Source organism: Anticarsia gemmatalis, chromosome 13 (genome assembly GCF_050436995.1).
Source record: "Anticarsia gemmatalis isolate Benzon Research Colony breed Stoneville strain chromosome 13, ilAntGemm2 primary, whole genome shotgun sequence".
NCBI classification, from domain to species: Eukaryota; Metazoa; Arthropoda; class Insecta; order Lepidoptera; family Erebidae; genus Anticarsia; species Anticarsia gemmatalis.
Genome location: NC_134757.1, coordinates 5,646,406 through 5,667,738, shown reverse-complemented (window position 1 = coordinate 5,667,738; position 21,333 = coordinate 5,646,406). Strand labels below are relative to the sequence as shown.

General features: G+C 36.4%; 1 protein-coding gene across 8 annotated transcripts in view; it reads right to left on the bottom strand.

Moving 5' to 3' along the window:
* Liprin-gamma (liprin protein kazrin) overlaps positions 1-21,333 on the bottom strand; it is a 115,641-nt gene that overhangs the window by 4,856 nt on the left and 89,452 nt on the right. For 4 of the 8 annotated variants that reach the window (XM_076121694.1, XM_076121699.1, XM_076121700.1 and 1 more), the window contains exons 5-17: positions 18,627-18,748; positions 17,037-17,202; positions 12,651-12,778; positions 11,743-11,919; positions 9,854-9,998; positions 8,197-8,334; positions 5,640-5,730; positions 4,474-4,664; positions 4,097-4,317; positions 2,084-2,293; positions 1,645-1,803; positions 694-817; positions 314-458 (exon numbers count right to left, since the gene is read on the bottom strand). In XM_076121694.1, coding sequence (XP_075977809.1) covers positions 314-458; positions 694-817; positions 1,645-1,803; positions 2,084-2,293; positions 4,097-4,317; positions 4,474-4,664; positions 5,640-5,730; positions 8,197-8,334; positions 9,854-9,998; positions 11,743-11,919; positions 12,651-12,778; positions 17,037-17,202; positions 18,627-18,748 — 2,017 coding nt within the window. The remainder of the gene's footprint in view (positions 1-313; positions 459-693; positions 818-1,644; positions 1,804-2,083; positions 2,294-4,096; positions 4,318-4,473; positions 4,665-5,639; positions 5,731-8,196; positions 8,335-9,853; positions 9,999-11,742; positions 11,920-12,650; positions 12,779-17,036; positions 17,203-18,626; positions 18,749-21,333) is intronic. The other 4 variants (XM_076121696.1, XM_076121701.1, XM_076121697.1 and 1 more) reach the window with 3 other exon arrangements.

Below are 21,333 nucleotides of genomic sequence, written 5' to 3'. Positions count from 1 at the left end.
CCACGCACACATCTCCGAGACAACATTATGCACTGATGGGGCAAACACTCTAAGAGCCTTGTTATGTTATACTGTGCTTATTGTCACCAAACATACTGCTAATTCGAGGGCATAATTGTAATACATCATTCATACAATAAGAAAATATAACATTTACATAGATACATATGCAATTGGCTGAAACGTATTGACTCTGAAGTTGATTGATGCGGTGAAACTCGTGTTAATAAATAAATATTTGCGAAACTGCGGTGTCTGTGGTAAATATTATATTTTCGGCAATTGAGATGTAAATGAGTGTGTGTTGACTCACCTGGCGGGAATGACGAGTGCATCGAATTCAGCAACCAAATGCCGCCTAATAATGCTCTTTGAGGGAGGAATACCCAGTGCTGTGGCCATTGTTTCACCTGTGAACGATGGCTCTAATACCACTAGGCCACCGTGCACTCCACTGTCTGTTATAAATAAATTTCCAATTAAACTATTAGTGATGTTTTTTTTTTAATTATACCTTACTGCTAAGACATTATAATTCAACAAGACAAAGCCAGCAAATAACTGAAAATCAGTGATTCAAAATTAGTTCTCCCTCCAAGATGAGTTTATCTTAAGGGTCAGGAGAAAACGTGACTCAATTGAAACAAATATTATTAACAGAAGAGGTTTCGTAAACAGGTTGAACAAACATACCTTTGAGATTATCCGCAAATTCACCTAAATCAATATTGTGCGCCCATCGCATAAATCTCTGATTGGTCCAAACTAACGGGTCAGCGTCGACGTTCTCGCATTGATGCCGCCTCACCGCCAGCGCCTGCGATAAACAATCTTATTGAAAAGTTTTCATTATATTTATGAGATTCACGGAGATTGAAAACGAAATTACGATAAAAAATGAACATTCTTTTAAATACATAATTGGCTACAAACGTTATTATGATGTTACATAAACGACGTGATTGGCAGAAATTCAATTAAATGAAATAACCAAAATTGACTTGCTACGGTTACACAAAAACAGGCCTTGTGATAAAATCCTTAGTCATATTCAGAAAAACAAACAGTTATTCCATTGCAGCATTGTTTCAGTTCATGAACAGCAAACAAAGCAGTTGAAGTAAAAACTTAACGATGATTGATCTCGTCAGTGATTTATAACGTTCAAAATAAGAAGGGAAATAATAAACGTGATGTAACAGGTTTTTAGCCGACTGTGGACGAAGAAAGAGTGGTACACAATGATTAATGAGTGTACATTACGGGCACGAGACGGAACATTTTGTTCCAGCTCATTGGATAATCGCTCATTTGCTTGGTCGTTATCTCACGCCACTTATCGAAGGGGACGTGGAAAGGTTTTCCCGTTTCGAGTCGTTTGTAAATGAGATCAGTAGAATTTGTGTCGTTGTCTAGAAATTTGTCATTTATCTTTTTATTTAGACAGGGGGATGAGAAATGGTAGTATTTTCTTATGAACTTTTAAGTTAAAAATCTATTTGTCATGGCTACTCGTAAATAGAGTTCTGATTCTCAACCCATAATTTCATTGTTATTGAAGAACTTCGTTCGCGAACACATAAACCAGATTTTTCCACACCGATGAAACATAAGTAAAATAAGTAATATAGATTTCACACTAACCTGTCTATCATACTTCATGATCCTGAGCAGATGTATGCCATGAACGATGGACGCCTGATGGAACTTCCTCGTCACGCCGAGGTACTTCTCCAATTCCTTCTTGCTGATAGTATCGAGCATTCGAGCATCCACCAGGTTGGCCAGGAACGACTCGGCGTACTGTAGGTTAGAAGTTATTGTCACCACAAATTTCATGAGAAAAGACGTCACGTAGTAGACGTCAGTACCGCGAGTCTCGATAGTCGGTATTATCGAGAATCGACTGCAAAAATAGTTCTTACGGCTAGTTATCATAAAAATTTTGTTCATAGCTAGCAAGGTTTCGATAGTCGACAATGGTAGAGAATCGCGCTACTGCAACACAACTTGTATAATGGCAACTCACATTTTATTAATATTGTGTAGAAGATAATAAAAAGACAGTAAATTAATTTTATACCTGTGACAATCCCAAGTCTGGCAGCCATTCAGCGGCTACCCATGCGTGTGTTAGCTGTCCTATGCTGGGGTTGCGCACGAGGTCGGGTCTCCTGCGCTCCTCAATGGCCAGGCGCAGCTTCTTGCGGTGCATCGGCTGCGAGATGCCCAGCCCCACCTCCAGGTCCGCGTCTGACAACTCGAGCAGAACCTGCCCATTCAAAGCACGGATCTAGAACCAACCAGAACACAATATTTGACGCTTAATGCGCGTCTCTCGCTCTACTAAGTATTCCCTAAATGTTAAACAAATCAATTGCTACTTCCATCACGATATCAATAATCTTCGTATTCGTTTCGACTCATTATTAAACATGAATGTTCTCAAAAATCTGATATGGAATGTAAATACGATATAAACAAATTCTGCGACGAATTTATCTGGGAATTCTGTATTGGACTGATTTCCATACAAATCTAATAAAATGAGCGCATTCCGAATAATGAATGGATTTGAGGCCAATGAAAATCATTTTTTTATTCCATTCGTTACATACGAAAATATAATCCTCGTCGTTTTTGTTAAGAATTATGAGCGGACGTAATGTAAATATTGATTTTAGGGTTTCACAAAATTCAGCGCTGAATTCATATTAAAATTTATATTATAAAGGCTATCAATTATGAAATTCCAAACATTAGTAGTAGCATGTATTTAATATAGACTAACGTAGCTATTTGAACGCATATCTCTGAGGCTTTTCTCGTTTATTGAATAAATGGAGCTCTAAGTGGTTAATACGATTTGTGTTAATACTGCTTGAAGCCTCATACAGTTAAATACACAGAGCATGAATTACGTCATGTTGCGAACTAAACGTCTGTGAACTATACACCTATTAAATCCACGATCTAATATTCAAGAAACTAACAGATGATTTGCTCAAAATTGCAAGACTTGTACCTAACTGCAATATCCATATTACTCACAAACTAATACGTTAGCTTATTATGAGCATGTATTTTATGAAATACTTTCGGTGTGCGAATGGTACAAAATATATTATTTAACATAATGAAACTAACCGAAATATTAGGAATATTGTTGTTACGGTTCGTTCATCCGATGTTGTTATCACAACGTGGAAAGCGCATTCACGCCAATGTTCACAAACAGTTTCAAATATTTCACAAATAATCCATACTAATATTATAAATGCGAAAGTAACTCTGTCTGTCTGTCTGTCTGCTACTCAATCACGCCTAAACTACTGAACCAATTTGCATGAAATTTGGTATGGAGATATTTTGATACCCGAGAAAGGACATAGGCTACTTTTTACCCCGGGAAAATGACGCATTTCCACGGGAAAATTCAGGTGGCGGACGAAGTCGCGGGTAAAAGCTAGTTTTGTTATAAAATGTTGTACTACGTGATTCTACAAATAGCTAACAAGCGTGGAACAACATCACTGCATTGTTTTGAAACATATTAAATATTCAAAACTCTAAACGTTCGCTAGTCACTCGTGTTTGTGTTTCTGTTTCATCTACTTACTGCCATCGTTCATCGTTTAATAATCTTCATAAGAACTACAATCGTATAAAATACCTACGTTCGGTTTTAAACATAACATAACATTTCGTAGCTAGTGAAACTTGTGTAGTAGTGGGAAGCAAAGCGTGAAATCTTTTTGGACGTTTTCATGCTGGGATGGATACTTTTAGTAAACATTTGTGCTGATTCTGTAGACGTGTAGTTTAACATAGTAAATATATTTAAGTATTATTAAATCTTTAACTATCCCATCCAACACACTACCGCAGGGAACCTACTATTAACCAAACCTTTGAGTACAGGTAATTCGTGCAACAATCCATTTGCTTATAACAGTGTAAACAATTGTTGGTGAACCAAAATTAATGAATAAATAACCCCGAAAAGCTAGTGTCAGAACAGTACCTGTACCATACGTAGTGTCTGAAATTGTTATCCAAACAAATGTCGTAAAAGCAACCTCAACTCAGTACGTACCTTGCCACTTTTCACATTGTCAGCCACGGCAGCAGCATATTGTGGCATGCCAAGGGCAAGTTCCAGCCAAGCGATGATAGCAGGTGCTCGCCATCTAGCAAGTGGCAAAGACGCCGCTTCACGGAGTGCGGCTTCGCTCCCCAATGGCGACCACGCGCGGGTACCCGTGCCTGAGTAGATCGGTTCTGGACAGTAGTTTTCTATTAGAGGTTTCAGCATGTCTAGAACGTGATTTTATGGCTTCATTGTAGTGAGATGGTGTGAAAATATTTGAGGTATAAATTGGGATGTTTAATTAAGTTTGTGAGTTCTGTTCAAGAAAAATGAGACTGATAATTTTGTAGTTGCATTGATAAAAGAAAAGCTTGGAGACTCACCGCTCTCATGGCCACTGACAGCAGCGCTGCCAGACTTGGTGCGATGTCGAGAGCGTGCGAACACTCGGGAGATGGAACCCCAAGCGGATCCCCTTCCACGGGAGCCCTTGCCCCCCGGACCCGCACGACCACGTACCCCGCCTAACAAAGCTGCTTCGCATTCTCCAGGACTTGATAACTGTTCCACTGATCTGTTAAGTCACAGTAAAGTTTTAACCGATTCATAAAACTGCATCATAAAAATATGAAATTGGTTTTAGTTAGATAAGAATTTTACTCGTAATAGTTTTGATGTTGCATATATTGCAATAGTGCGTCTCATACTCCTTATTAACGTATTTTGCAATTTATCGTATACTTTTCTATCAAGTACCGATCAACTTTAAATATTCAGAAGAAATTGTTGATTTATACAGCCCTGTCTAATCGCTCAATGTATCGGAATTGATAATTTAATCTACATAATGATCGGTAGGTTCGTTGCTTGCCTTATCGCTGTTTAAAATATTGCCGGATGAAAGATATCGCTGCTACCGAGCAGGAATATAGGTTAAAAAAAAAATGGTGGCAAAATGTAATTCGAAATTCTTCTATTGCTGAATCGGCGACCGAATATACGCGATAAATTTTACTGTCAAAATTCGATAATATCGCCCGCGGTAATAAAGTAGCCCGTAAAAGTAATAGAATATTCTACGGTCTTATTGGCTTTTAAATTTCCGCTGTCGCATCTCATAAACTGCTCGACTATTTCCCGGGATGTGCTTATTACCGACAAGTAGGTGCCACCTATTATGTAGTAAAAACAGCTTTTGGAATTCGAATGAAATGTTATTAAACAATTCCCCTATTCCCGGAATTCTCCTCGGGAAAGCATTTTAATTAAAAAAGTTTTAGTGACCATTAACCGAATTAGTACCTTTTTGCCGAGATTATTATTATAGACGGTGTAATAATAATGTGAGGTGATTACAACACTTAGTCGGATCGTTTATTTGGAAAATTTGATATTTGCCTATGAAATTTTGTTTTGCTCTATATAATTATATTTAGTTGGTACGATGACCATCAGGCCGAATGTTATTCTCGTTATTCCCTTGGCACAATATCCGGATAGCTGGAATTCGTGCTTAAATTCCCCAGACAATAGTCGTGCAGGTACATACCTTGAAAGTGATCCGGCGTCGATGGAGCGTGTGAAAGGTGAAGCGCTGTTGTGTGGTGATAGAGTGGGGCTGCAATCCCTCGGTGTGCTCACTTATAAAGAAATACAGTATTTACATTAAAACCATACTCGATTTCCTTCTTTTTGATTAAAATATGCTTTAAAAATACTTTTATTTTCTCTTCCTTCATATTATGAATTGAGTCCAGCTGTAGACTTGTGTTCTCGATGCCGAATAATTGCCTCAATTTACTTTTACGAAACTAAAAACAATATTGGGAAATATTTTCCAAAAGTTGAAAGCATAAAAATGTAGCTTAAAGTTTTTTTTCACAATCCACATTGTTTTTTTGCTTCTGTCGGAGCTACAAAAGAAAATCACTTCAGTTATTACAATGGCACATATAAAAGCGAACTCCAATATTCACGAAAATAAAAACCAAATGAATTTTGTGCCTCCGTCGATGAAAAGAATGAAATAAAATATTTGAAATTTTAATAGTAGCAAAAATTTATACAACTTTTTAAAACTAACAGAATTTACAATAATTGTAGATTTTGTACAATACGAATACCGTTATTCACAATATCTCCTAGTTCGCACAATTTGAGTTTGGTATAATATTAAAAAAAACAGTTAAAGCTTAACATTTTATTGTGTTCATCGACCTGAAGCAGTTGTTCGTGGGCCATCAACGCTCGTTACGGTACGAAACAATCTGATTTCATCGTTAAGAAAGTTTTCTCTTTAATAAAAAAGCTCGTTTCTCCAGCGGAAATTTTCACTGCTTCAATTTTTCACGCTTAAATGCTTTTCGACCAAAGCACTCGACAAACTTCGTCATAATGAAATGAACGAGTTATTTAAAAAATACGTCATAGAGGACTTTGTTCGCGGAAATGTACCTATCCTGTAGTAGGAGTTTCGACCCAAAAAAACCTAATCGGAACACATAATGCACCTATTGGCAAGAGATTTTGCAGAAAAAATAGTAATTTGTTATCAAGTATTTGTTTTAAACAAAGGTTTTAGAGTATCAGTTAACAAGTATAATCTCTAGGGGGTTAAATATGATCTGTCCGATGCAATAATCCTTAAAACAAGAGGAACAAAAAGTAAAATATTCCGCATGTAGCGAGAGATATCATTATACTTGTTTTCAACACGACTGAGTTGCAATCCGCTTTATTTTCCAGCTGAATCACGAAAATCATATTTCACTTCGCAACAACAACCTGGATGTAATATTGTTAACGCAATTCGTTTAAGTTTCATTGATAGAAACTCGTTCCGAATTAACGATTCAGAGACATTCCTTTGTCCGCGATAATATTGTAAACTATTATGATTGTAATTCTAGTAATTGTTTAGCTTCAATAATCTTTTATTTCGCGTAAAACTGGTTTCCAATTAACGTCTGTAATTTTCGTGATAAATTGTTATGAAGACAAATAAATATTCAAATGAAGCGATGAAAACCATTTTAATATTTCGAATAACTATGATTTTAAAGTGCCTATTTGTTTGCGTTACTGTTAAATACGGCTGAACAATTGCTAATTTCGCTGGGCGTAGGCATTTGGAGTATTCCGATATCCGGAAAATGGAATGATGGGATTGCAGTTTGGCATTTCAATCGTTTAGTAAACACTAGCTAATGCTTGCGGTTTCACTCACATATACAACAGCCAAATCATGACCTAATTACGTATATTAGACATTTAGTTCTGCAGTTAATCAAATTGCCAATATCATAACTAAATAACTAACAAAGAAAAATATTAAGAAATCTACGTAAAAATGTCATATTTCCTTACAAACTGCAGTATTTTGAAATGTAAACAAAATAAAATAACTGCTTTATGTAGAGCGTACTAAATTCAAGTATCACTAAGCATTTCCTAACGGCCGCGTTAGTACCATAAGCAGTTCCGCGCTATTTCAAAACACCTGGTGTTCGAGTGGCTGCGACGTTTAATTCCATAATGGAGAAATGCCTGAAAGCCGCATACATTATAGAATACTCAGTTAGTATGGTGTAGAAGCATTAGTATGAGTACATAAGTAGATTTCGTTGCTTCTACTGACTTGTTTTATCAAATATCACACCGATGCTGTGTATTCACAGGTTGATTCAATATGCTTTCCTAACTGTATTGAAAATATTTATTACAATCTATTCAAAGTTTACATAGGTATCGAAATCTTTTTTTAATAGTTTCCGTTAATTGGGCGTTTTAAAACAAAGAGCTTTCAAAGAGGAATACTATTTTTGCAAGACTCTTTATTCAGGCAGGCCAAATTTGCACGAAGTATTTTTCTGGCATCGCAATCGTAAGCAGACCGAAAACCAATTTGTACCTATGAAATTACTACTTGCATATAATAAGCCGATATAAACCTCCGGTTTCTGAGTACGTTTATCGGTAGTTTATCTATTCAATAGCGTTTTGTTTAAATATAAGTTTAAACGCTATTGAATAAATAAACTACCGCTAAGTGTTTCTAAGAAACCGGGGGTTAATTTTGTAACGTATTTTGCGAGATTCATACTTACATTGATAAATATGATGAGCAGATGACACGAGGGATGCTGCGTCAGTGTCATAGGCGTCAATGGTGGGCGGGCCACCTTCAGCAGTGGAATCAGACAAGTTTCCACCGCACACCGACGTTGCTCCTCCGTCACTGCTGCCTGTTACCAAAAAAAAGTTCGCACTGACTATCTCTCCGTTTATTGTTCTATTCTGCAATAGACTGACTGCAATTCATCAGTTATGGTTGACTATGGTGCCTTGGTAATTTAAAGCAATGTCCTATTTTTGAATAGCATTCTTCAATACTTGAACTCGATTCTCTACTACTATCGATTACCGACACTGGTTGTCGGCTAGCTATCCTCAAGGTTTAAACGAAAATGTTTAGTGCCTCTACCGGACTCCGTAAGAACTATTTTGGCAGTAAATTTGAATTGTCAAACTCTCGATACTCGACAGTACCGACTGTAGAGAATTTCGCTACTTATTCGTTTGTGTAATATAATGTAACGCAATATTTTATGTTTTATTTAATGAAGATGTGTCAGCAGTTTAAAATGTAACACAGAATTGAGATACAATTTAAACCCATATATGGTGTGTTTGTAGCCTTTTTGAGGTCGTCCCTTATTCAAGTGGTGTGTCACTTGGGACCAAAGATACCCGGACTCCATTAAGAACTTTGAATAAAGTATTTGATAACGCCTTTCATGATGTCTCTACAGAATGGACCATAACACGGAACACTAAAAGTGAAGACTTAGAAGAACAGATGAATGTATTAACCGTAGATTATAATCGATATAAATTTAAATAAGCCACCAAATGTGTTGCTTTGCACAAAACTCAAAAACACCTTTAATTTAGCTGTTCCTCTTATTCCTTCTTGTCAAGGAAGGTTACTATTACTATGAAGAAAAAATCACTACTCAAAAGAAGTGATAAAAGTAATCAAATAACACGCGGGCAGAGCCGCGCGGCTCGTCTAGTTACTAGTTATCTGTACACACTAGATAAAACATGTGCATTATCCATTGTTTGATCTTAGTTTAATTCATAAATCGTACGTTATTAGACATCTGTGTGAAATTAGTTGTGAAACGCTTGAAAACTTTCAGTATTCAGCAATACGGAACAAAGATATGGAACAATGTATAAAAGTTCAAGAATGAAAGCGCTTGTATAACTTCAAGAGGTTGTTGAAGTTCTCAGAATTGTGCCGGAACAATGAAATAAAACGTAAGTTAAGAAAACGTTACTGTTTCTTAATTCACTCCGGTTTTCCGCGAAACAATTATATTGTGGATGTATAATTCGCTTTGTAAATATTTTGTATTGGTTTCTTTTATATGTACGCACAAAGAGTACCTATTGTGGAATATGTTTACTTTTTGTTATATAACACAGTGGATTTCGCTGAAAATGCTAATGTATTTTTATTTACTTTTCTACGTGAAACAGCACAGATCTCATATGAATACTATATACATATATATTAAATAAAAGTTAGGAAAAGTCAACAAATCAAAAACATAAAAAGGAGCACTCGGCTTTTCTTCGAAGTTACAACGTGTTACAACTACATAAATTCATTTCACTTTACCATTTTTAACTGTACAGAATAAAAATAGTTCGAAATATTTACGTAACAACGTAGGAAGTACAAGTTATACATACCTCTAACGCCGGAATCAGCGCTACAGCTTCCCCGGTCTCCGATCAGGCCGGATGGTCCGCCCAGCATCATCGGCGGCCCCATGCCGAGCGACGCCACGCTCTCGCCTTCCGACAGGCACCCTGCTGCCTGTAGCTGTCTCCTTGCCTAATTGAATTGAACAATGGTCTTGTAAATCACATTTTTCTTCCCCACGTGTCTTCATATTTTGAATGGATTTTATAAAAATATCTGTATTTTTACGGTTTAGACTTCAAGCCGTGAATTTGTCTTGTTGTTTATATAACTATCTTATATTTTAATGATTTTCCCCAAAAACAGCATAAAAACTCGTCATATAGAGTTCAGATGGTCCACAGCTAGTTATACCTTCATTACTAAATATAATGTGTGTTATCTGTGTTAGGTAACGTACGAGCTTATACTTCTTTTGATATATTTCAAAATTCCGTGCACCAAATGGTGGACACTTATTTATCTAAAAGCATTTGTTAGTTGCACGTGTTACGTGCCAAAGTTACTACATCGCGGACCACGTCCATGTCAAAAGACTTATGGATGGAGAGCTTTTTGTTGAAACAAAAGTTAGAGTCAATGGTTACTGCTTCAGATAAATGTATCTAAATGATAATTTTACGACATTACAATTCCTACATGTATAAATACCACACCCTTTTAATGCTCGAATTAATTTCGATTGGGGGTTTAATTTGAACAGGATTTGGCCGCTCGGATGGGACATCCGAGCCCATATCAACGTAATGGTATCGAACGCTCTGCGGTCACAGGTTAATACCCGGATTATACGTAACTTTGGCAACTGGAAAATTGTGTAATTACCAGCAAACTTATTAAACTTCGGAAGCATGTAAGTAGCTACCATTCGTGTGAGGTTAAATGACGTCACATCTCGATCGCTGTTTTATAAATAACCGTGTTAATTGGTGTTGAATGATATCTGGATGAATGTTCATTTAATATTTACTCTCAACACAATGATGCTATCTCGATGTTTACACCAGATAGAGGATAACAAAGCAACATAGCTATAAATATTTTGACAACGTTTCTCCTTGATTGTCAAGCTATTTTTAGAATCGAGGAAAGGTCTTGTTTCAGATCCCAACTTAATCTCATGATGTTTGAATTTCCTTCCTACATTACTTAATACAAATACAAGAAACCCATTATATCCGGAAAATGGTTACAATACGAGAACAGGCAAACTTATAACAGTAAGTGAAGGAAACAGTTGCGTTTAATTTTCCAAGCAATTTAGATCAGAGGGAGCAATTTGAAATGGTAATTAACACGGTACGGCGGTGATGGATGGTCGAGCGCGCCCCATCACGCCATCTATTCATCATAATACACCCTGTCGATACACGTTATTTAATATTTGTTCAACCACTTTATCAATGTTCCTTGAAACTTTTTAAAAAGACAAATATGAGTTGCAATTTTAAGATATCTCCGAATGTCTGAGGAATATTTTTGCGCAATGTCTTTCGGGCTGATATTTTCTTTTTAGACTGAAGGCTAGACGGCGTTGCTATTTATGTTAGTAGCGATTTCTACTTGATGATATTGAACTGGATGCGAAGTATGATCTAGCTCGGAAAAAAATGTAATATATAAGGTAGCAAAAGTGTATCAAACAATATTCTTGTTCAACAAGGTCTAGCCATTGCGGGAAGATAAACTTCAGAGCGTTCGTAAAAATAGTTGGACTAGGAAAAACTGCGTAGTAATCGCTTGTTTTACAGCTAAATATGTACCAAGAGAAAGTAATCTTACGATTGAGTTAATAAAATTTTGGCTCCATATCTTCATTCTGCTAAATTCTTAGTACATTTTAACCAAATTTTCTTAATGTTGATACAAGACCTACCTCAAACAACTGTTCCCTGGCGTGTCTAAGCTGTGTGTCCCTGGCGCTCAAGGCCGCTGCGAGTTGTAGCGAGCGCTCGGCTTCGTCGCGTGCGTGACGTAACAGCGCGGCGCGTTCCCGCTCCCGCTCAGCGCGTTCAGCTCCTAGCGCTGATGACGCACCACCGCGGGAACGCATCTTTTGTAAAAAAAAATACTCGTTAAATATAGATGGCGTAAAAGATCTTTAAAGATTTAAAAGACCTAAAAGCTTAGTTCTTCAGAATCTCTTCTCATTTAAATTCAATTCGTCTGAAAGTTTAATCTTGAAAAATCTAAAGAAACTTTAACAAGAATGAGTTTGAATAATACACAGTCATTATCTCAAACTTATCCAAAAGAAAATTGAAAAATGTACTGAAACTTAATAGGTTTTTTAAGACACTAATAATGCAATGAAAGTCAGTCTTCAAGAATAATTAATACTAAAAGTTAGACGCTAATAAAAAGGCACTGCGCGATGCAAGTTACCGTAGTCGAGAACAATGTTCGTAGAATAACTTATGTTATGAAGAGAGTTCTCAGAAGTTTCTGTATGTCTAAAATTGTATATGGAAACAACTGGCCAAGTTCTGTCCAACCTAGATATTATCCCAACATAATGAACGTAGCAAATGTATTGCGAATTGGGAGATACAGTAATATAAATTTTACTAAACCGCAACGAAGGTTTAACACAATAATAATGTCATCGAAATTGCACATTTATTTAAAGGCAATAAAAGTTCTCAGATTTTAACTGCGCAACTCGCATGTATTTTTATATGGAAATATCGACCCTTTTACATGACAGTGCGTTTTCCCGCCCCCTAACAAAGTTACTTAGCATGGTAATAATAGCCTTCATAATAGAATGGTATCAAATTTAACCTGCTCGTAGTTTCTTATGAAGTCCCGGAGCTCTTTCTCTTTGTCTTCGAGCGTGGCGTAAAGTTGTTTCATTTGGTTTAGCAAATCAAATTTCTCCGCCTTCAATCTCTTTTTGTCCGCTTTCAAAGCTGAAACAAAATACGTATACTTTAGAAACAAATCAACGTCAAAGTAACATGTAGGCATTAAAAAGGTAGAAGTTGTTTGTTGTACTACGGTGCACAAAGTTTAGGAGTTCAAATAATAACTGCGCCGTGTTATGTATTCAATATGTTTTTGAACTGCTTGTATAATGTATACTAGGAGGAAACATGTATCTCAAGTGATTCAGACACTTTGAGCGCTCGCTGTTCGCTTTTGAGGGACCTGTGTCCTTTGTCGCTGTACTCTCTATGCAGATTCTCTCAACTCGGACATTTGTACGTTTCAAACGTTTGATAGGAAAATAAAACGCATTCGAGCTTGATCTACATTTCACCGTTTTTGGAATTGCTGGCGGAGACTTGTCGATCGTTTTGACGATTGCCGTCACTTTGGAAGTTTGGAAATTGGATTTCAGTTCCGGTCTCAGATTTTATTGGCAATCATAAACTTCATGAATTTGGTATTTTTAGCTAGCGCTTAGAATCGTTGTAGCTGAAAACTTGGGTGTTTGATTAACGAGTTACGTAAAGCTTATTCAGTATACGTATAAGCTTAGACATAGTTTATGATCGATCTCGATTGGTGTGGTTACTGCGTAGGCAGCAAGGGCCCTTTGATTGTGGTTTCATCGATCACGTCTAACGGTTACATAAGGCAAATGGGTATATTACGTATATGACGTTGGTAAGCATTGTTTGTTTTGGTTGCGCATATATTTACGTGTTAAATTTTGAAGTCTACGGTGTTAAGTGTATTGAAGCTAAGAGAGAATGAAAATTACCACAGAATAATAAATCCGTTAGCAAGGTTGTACAACATACGTGAGAATGGAACAAGTTAGCTCACTATCGCAAGTTTTCTTAGCCGTCTACGTCATCATTATTATAGTCTTGCGCTTACTTAGTAGATACAACCGCTGAACGTGACTCCATTATTCCGCTTAGCTAGCATCGATCGACCATAAATAGGAATCGCGCAGGCTCTACGACGGGCAAGGTAAACGATACTGTCTAAACTTGTCATAACATTTCAAAGTATGATTGAATCATTTATAATTTTATCTAGCTCGTTTCTTAGTAAAATGCTTTGTTTCGTGGGGAGTAACTTAATTTGTTTTATTCATGTTTTTGTGTACCTGTCAGTTTACAAGACAATAATGTTTAGAAATGTCTTAATTACATTACGGATTGCAATTCAAAACCACCGTATCGTTTGAAGTGTTTAATATCTAATGGTATAATCTCGAAGACATTATTCCATTGGCAGTTAAGCATATCATCATAAGAAACGAATAATTGGAGTATGACCGACTTTATAAGATTATGGTGAGCGTAAAACAGGGGTAATGGAAATCCGATATAGAGCGCATGTACAAAAACGTTATACTGAATACGATTCAACGTCTGCAATGACTTAGACAAATTGCTAGTAGCTAGAACAGTTTAACTGGAATTTAGATTTGATTTTGCACTACTGTACATTTCTATTGCAAATTTTATTTATTTATTTATTAGCAGGCATGCAGTTGTATACAACTGGTTAATGCCTGTATCCTGGTAATTCACTATGATGTAATCATTCATTAAATAAATACTTGTCTAGTCTATTTTTGAATTGCGTGCGTATTCTATGCATTCTTAATGGTTTTGCGTGTTTACTTTAATAAGGACTCTGCTTTGCATTATTTCGAAGAATATTTTTCTGTGGTTAAAACATATTGACATATTTTACCTCTTTGTAATATTATTGATCCATAGATGTGTCAGTCTATGTATTTAAGTTCTACGTTCCATTTAGCTATTTCGAACTGTGGCATAATAATTTGAACTTATAAGTTTCAGATTGCGTTGCAGCGTAGTTTCAGTGTAGTGTAACTTTACGTACATTAAACAAGACCATCCTGTACGTTAGTGCCCGTGGGTGTTGGGATTATGTCAGTCGAGTGGGCAAAAGCTTTGACTTTCTAGTTAATTGTGCCTAGCTTTGCCCCCAACATGACGGCAAACTTTAGACTTACATGCTTTTCATTGAGTGAGACACAAGTAATACCCAACATTGCTCCGTAGTTAAACGCTATTTCTGTTTTTACAAGCATAAGCTGAGAATTAATTGACATATTATTTTTTAAGCATGAGATTATTTTATAAGGGACGTCTACATCTGTCTGTGTTTCATTAATTTAGATAAACAAATTTAAGTTACGAAATCTTTCGGGGTAAATAAAGCTCGTTAATTTTTTTATAGAGGCGAGGAAATGATGTCATTTTCCATTAATTTCCCAATATTTCACGCGCACGAGTAATGAACGAGGCGACAGTTGAAATGGATGGCATTATAAGTTAATTAGTAATTACACTCCATCAACTTATATTCGCCAACTAGTAAACTAATCCGGCAGTTAGCATGTGGCACGTGTCTACCTAATTTATATGGTCAGGCTGACAAGTTTCGTCAGCATAATGACATTAGTGAAAATGTCAGTCGGTGTAAGGAGCGCGCCCTAAGCGGGACGTGACCCGCCTGCGGATTTGGGTGTAAGGCACTGTACCTTGTGGAATATTATTACTATAGTTTATCAAAATGTCGGCTCACTACGGGCATCCGGTATCATGGCGGCACTCAACAAATTGGCCACTTTTGTGGGATCGAATCGGATTACCGTGATGAGGCCACCGCGAGACTAACTTTAATATTTCTCCTGTGTCAGCGTCCGTGTTTTGTTACTTTTCTTTTTATTATACCTGTCTCCATAGCTCGGGTTACTAATTGAATAGTGCGCCATAACGATGACATAGACAGAAGCATCGAAACGTTGAAAAAAGCTACTTGTATGCCTTTTTTGGCTCTCGTGAAAAGGTCTTTTTCTGTCAGTATTTGGGCATTAGAGAAATTTTCTATCTAATTCGAAAAGTTTTTAGTTATTACTGATTTATACAGATTTACTGCTTTCAGTAATAAATAAGTTGGAAAGTGTCTTTTAAAAAATATTATCTTTAAAATTATCTCTAGTTTTATATACTTAATGACTTTTCAATAACTTTTTAAAGTATTTATTTAGTATCGCTGTAGAACGGCAAATAATAACTTTTATAATGTCTTTGCGAAACTATTGTCGTAAAAATATAACGACTGTTTTAATGTACAGATTAATGTTCTGAGAAAACCAAAGCCAATATTAAGGTATAATATTCTTCAAGGAACCGTATGAGAATAAAAGCCGAATTGGAGCTTCGTAAGAATATAAAACCACATATATTATACGTATATGTTTTAAGCCGATCATTATCTGAAAAAATCTATGATAATGCATTGAAATATGATCGAGTCTGTTTTGCAAAAACTGTTAAGTTTAACTGAAGTATGTTTTAGTTTCTTTTTACATCCTGAAATAGTTATAGCAACCACTAATGAGATGAGAGTTTCTATCTTCTTCTACATTGTGATAGTTTTAAGAATTGAAATTTTAGGCCGGCTTAAGTCTTGTATAGTTTTTTGAACTTAAATTAATTTCTATGTTAATAGAGTTCGTTTACTAAGTATATTGCTTATTTTTTTATTGAGAAAGTAAGTTAACCGAACCCAATAGTGTATCAAAATCAATACAGTATGTTGAAAAATTGCCAGTACATGGTGTACTTACGTGATCGCTTACGATAGCACAGAAAAATATTCCCGTTTTTCGTCTGAAATTGTTAGAACATGTCGAAGAAAATTTGAATTCAAGACCTAAGCTGTCTTTTCTGTCGGTGAAAAGGTGACAGTTTTGCATTCTTGCAGGTTTAGCGTTCGTAAACGAGTTGGATACTTTCAATAATATTTTTCAAGGTTTTATGCCATTAATCATTGAATTAAAAACAAACGGATCGGTAGAACACACATACTGTTAAAAATTGCAGTGCGACCGAATTATTAATTGAACTCCTAGAAGAAAAAATGGTGCACCAATTTGTACTCACGTTTTGGATAAGTGTAGGATAACCTATCCAGTAAATAAAATTACAACAATAGTATAAAAACAACTGACAATAATCCTGTTATTAAACTTCATGAAACACAGGTGGGGACATTAAATCTGTATTTTTGAACTATCGGGCACTTTACACGTAATATTAAAAGTACTAGATAAATAGGTTTCAAACGTTATGACCGACAAACTGAAAGGTAACAAATAAAGTTCGCATCGTGTTTAAGACCCGTTTAGCATTTTAGTATTCCAAGGGCTAAATATTTTAAAGCACTTACAATTGACAGCTTCTCTAGCGAGCAGCAGTTCTTTCTCAAGTTGTTGAGGGTCGAGCGGCGTGGCCTCCGCGCTGCCTTCGGTCTTGGAACGTTCGAGTAAGGCCGTGCCAGCCTCGCCGCGTTCAGCTGCTGCTACCAGAAGCCGACGTACTCGGGTTAATTCAGCCTGTGTAAAGGAAATTATATTAATAATGCCAGTGGAATGATAGCGACCTACCGAAAATAATAATAGTTTTTCAATTAGTACACCCCTATATAAATTTCCTGTCACACAATCATTAGCATGTTTTGATGCAAACGTAAATGAAAAACAACACCTAAAACAATAGTAATTGAAGTCTCGATACTGTAAAGTCTGTAGAATATAAATAATCACATTTCTATTTTTCGGAAAAATATTTAACAAAAATAAGTCCTAGGAAAAATAAAATTCCTTTAAACATTCGTTTGTTAAGCTTCCTAGAAATATTGATACACATACATAGCGTATTTATTCTTTTGACGTTAAAGTTCTGCTCAAAATTTCTAGGAAGCAGAATTTTAGGGAGTGTCCAATTTAGCTTGCAATGCTACTGGTTGCTATGGCAACTAAATCTAAATGGTAGTTTATAAGCCGAAACTCAGTAACGGGTGATATAAATCATAATCTCTCATAGCCCGTTGTTTTTGTCTCAGCCGCTCGGGTATAAAAAGGCAGAGTTATGATACAGCGTTTTATGAACAACATACGTCGCTTTATGAGTGGCATGACTTTGAATTCAATGACACAGTTTTGGCCTGAGATTGTTTACTTTTCTTGTAGGTACTCTTTTCGAAGACAACGATGTTATAATCTGATGTTTTATACAGAAGCATTGAAATGAAACATCTTTCTTTGCTGCTTATTAATTAATAACTAAATTGCTAAGGAATGGCATAAAAATGATCGCAAAGATTGGTTGTAAAGAGGCAAAGAGTACAGGGTACAAATATTTGTGAATCGGCCCAAACTAATGAAACATCTTATAAATAGATAGTGGCTCTGTAATAAAACTAAATATTTACTCGGAACTTTTATTACTCCGTACCTATAGAATATGAAATAGTTACATAATAAAATATATTGACGGAATCGACTTCGCAAAAGGTCCATCGAGAAAGTAATAAACTCACGGTATCTTATTTAACATCGGCCTGAGATCGACCGAGTGGAAAAAGGTTAAGTAAAAAATTGAACCTTGAACGCTACGAGAATCACTAATGACAGTTTATTGAAGAAATAAATACCTTTAATCTAGCCTGTTAGTAGCAAGTTTTATTTGTTTGTTGAGTGCCGCCCGTGTGCACGCGTTTTGAAATCGAAAAATCGTTTCTCATACAAAAGGACAAAAGCAATGCGTTAAAAATTGCCTTTATGAGAATCTATGGCAGCCGTTATGTTTCATTTCCGCTTCTTTGCGCTGTGCTTTGTAAAAGCTCCTATAAAATGCCTTTAGGTATAACTGTGTAAAAGATTCGTGCACAGCTTGCTGTACCTTTACTATAAATGTATAGTACATAAGACCTACAATTCCCGGGAGCTCTTTATCCTTTAATTCATTTTTGTGGTACCTGTAATCGTTCGTTTTCCATCCGCAGCCTCCTGGCCACTTGAGCCGCGGTGAGCATCCCCGGGGACGCGGGCACTTCCTCCTGTCGCGATCTGTCCGACCGCCCGCCCGGGGAGGCCGCATCTAATACACAATACAAATATTAAACTACACACACTATCACAAATACATTTCCGAGATCTGTTCACTTTATATAAGCCCGATCTAAATTACAACTGCTACGTCGGTAAACGGCGAACCTTGAACCTATTGGTGCCAAAAAAAAAATCGTTGTACGTAAGAACTAGAAATAAAATACTTTTTCTAGTATAGAAATCTTGTTACGTTGATTTTTCCTAAAAGCTTTCTTTTGGTAAGACTACCTAGGAATTTCTATCCTCGCAGGTTTATTTGTAAAAAATAAAGCTTAAGAATATTTGCTATACTAAACATAGAAATCTGAAAAGAAGAATCTGAAGAGTAATCGGTGAACTTATAAGTCAAAACTTTAAGGGTCTCTTTGATATTTGGGTAAAATGTTTAGATTTTTATGTAACTCGCATTATAACTTTGTGCCCACAACAAGTACGTAATAAGGAAATACGCCGGTCTCAATTAAAAAAACAACAACATGAATTTTGTGAGCAATATTTTACAATTTACACGGTTTACCGCCGGAAGTGTGATAATTAACAATGGATTACGTGTTACTCGACTTATTAAATTTATGGGTATTTATCAAATTTCATGATATTACCACTTAGTTTACAGGTAAATAAAAATACATATTTATTTTCACTTCTTCATAAGGAAACTTTTAAACGAAGTAATTTTATAAGTAAATAACTTTTCAAGACGTGGAATACATTGAATCATGAAACGGTATCAGTCATATTGAACATCATGACAATAGGATCTGCCAAAAGCAATTAAACTTTTTTTCTGTGAATTCATTCTTTACTTGTGAAAGAACAAAGTTATGTATGTATTTAAAATTTTATTGTAGCAACATTAAAAGAACACGTTAACACCTTTAACGATTTTATAATTTTAAAATAGTACGTTAGTAATCAAAGAACGTGCTCCTAATTGAGAGCTCGTTTACTCACTATCATTAGCTTGTTTATACCTGTACTTTCACAAAGTTAGATCCCTGTTTGTCGTTCAAGGGCTCACGTTGTAACCCTCATTATTAGCTGTCGTACTATAAAATGAAAAGTTCAGTGAAGTACGACGCTGCCGCAGTCACATAACTGGAATCAGTTATGGCGACGTAAACGTTGTAATAACGCGAAAGTTTCCCGAGTCACGAAAGCCGCGACTCTGGCCGGTCCAGACAAATCGATTGCTCGCATGTTACACGCGTCACGGCACGACGCCTGCCGGCCGCCGCAGGTGTGCGCGACGCCTACTTTATTGTACCATCGGCATCGCTCCAAAAGAGACGTATTGACTTCGGAAAAATAACGCCTTCCCGACACCATGTAATTATTCTCCTCCAGACAGCCTCTAATTCCACGGAACAAATAGAGTGAGAAAACGCTGGGGATCTACTGGCTCACATTAATAAACGTACGAACCCTGCTCGAATGCGGGAAAAAGAAATAATAAGCTGAAGGATTAGTAACAAATGAAGCAGCGGCAAATTGGTCGCTGAGAGCCCGCCCGCTCTATCGTGAACAAATACAGACTGATTGCAGATAAATTATGCCTCAATGCACAATGTCCCAATGGTCCTATTATCCTGCTTGCTCTGATAAGTCAATACGGTGAAGCATTGCACAATTGTCTCCGGGAACAATAGTTACGGATGAATGCACAAGTTACCGCGTATAGTTTGCTGTAGGAATAGTGCTGTAGAATTTAGATTTTAGGTAATTAGCATTGGTATTTTCATTACTAGCCCGCAATCTTCAAAAATTTTATTAAAAATAAGTGGGTAATTAGGACTTTCAGAAAGGAATTAAATGACAAATTGCGACATCAGGCGGAAAGTTTCTTTCCTGGCGAGTTGGCGGGCTGTGCAATGTGCATTTAGTCGGCAAATGAGCTTATTCCCCAAGGCTGCACGCTCATTAGCAGCGAGGATATTCTACAGAGAGCGCCACCACAATATATGGATGTTTTCACAACGCGGCTTGTGTCATCTCCTTAGTTAAGACGAGGGAAATATTAATTTAGTTACATTTAGAGCAAGTGGAACTATCTCGACTTCTATAAACTAACTCAAACGAAAATTCACGAGAAAACTTTGTGACTAACATCAGAAGCGAGTATTTTTATTAAAAGGAGTACTCAACTGAATTACTGTCAAGTAAAAATATGGAAATACGTGAGCATTTCATCTTCATAAGGACATTAGCATGTTCCACGAACAAAGTCATTGACACTTTTGGTTCCTACGTGTCTATTATTAGATGAGAAACTAAGCGTATTCAGTGAATGTAGTCTAACACCGAGTTGAACGACGCTCATAACATTCTCAGCTTGTAGCGGCACCTATGAAGAATTTCAAACTAACTGAACTTACTTCATCAGCAAAACAAACATGCCGTCTCGACTAGTTACGAACTATTATCTCCCGGATTACAGACACTTAAGATAAACTCTGACTGCCAAGTTTACCTTTTCCGCACCGCCTTTTGTTTTATTCCATAAATAATTGCTACAAATGTATTCCGTTTGTTATTCATGTTTGTTCGTACTTTTTTGACGCGAGCGAGTTTTAT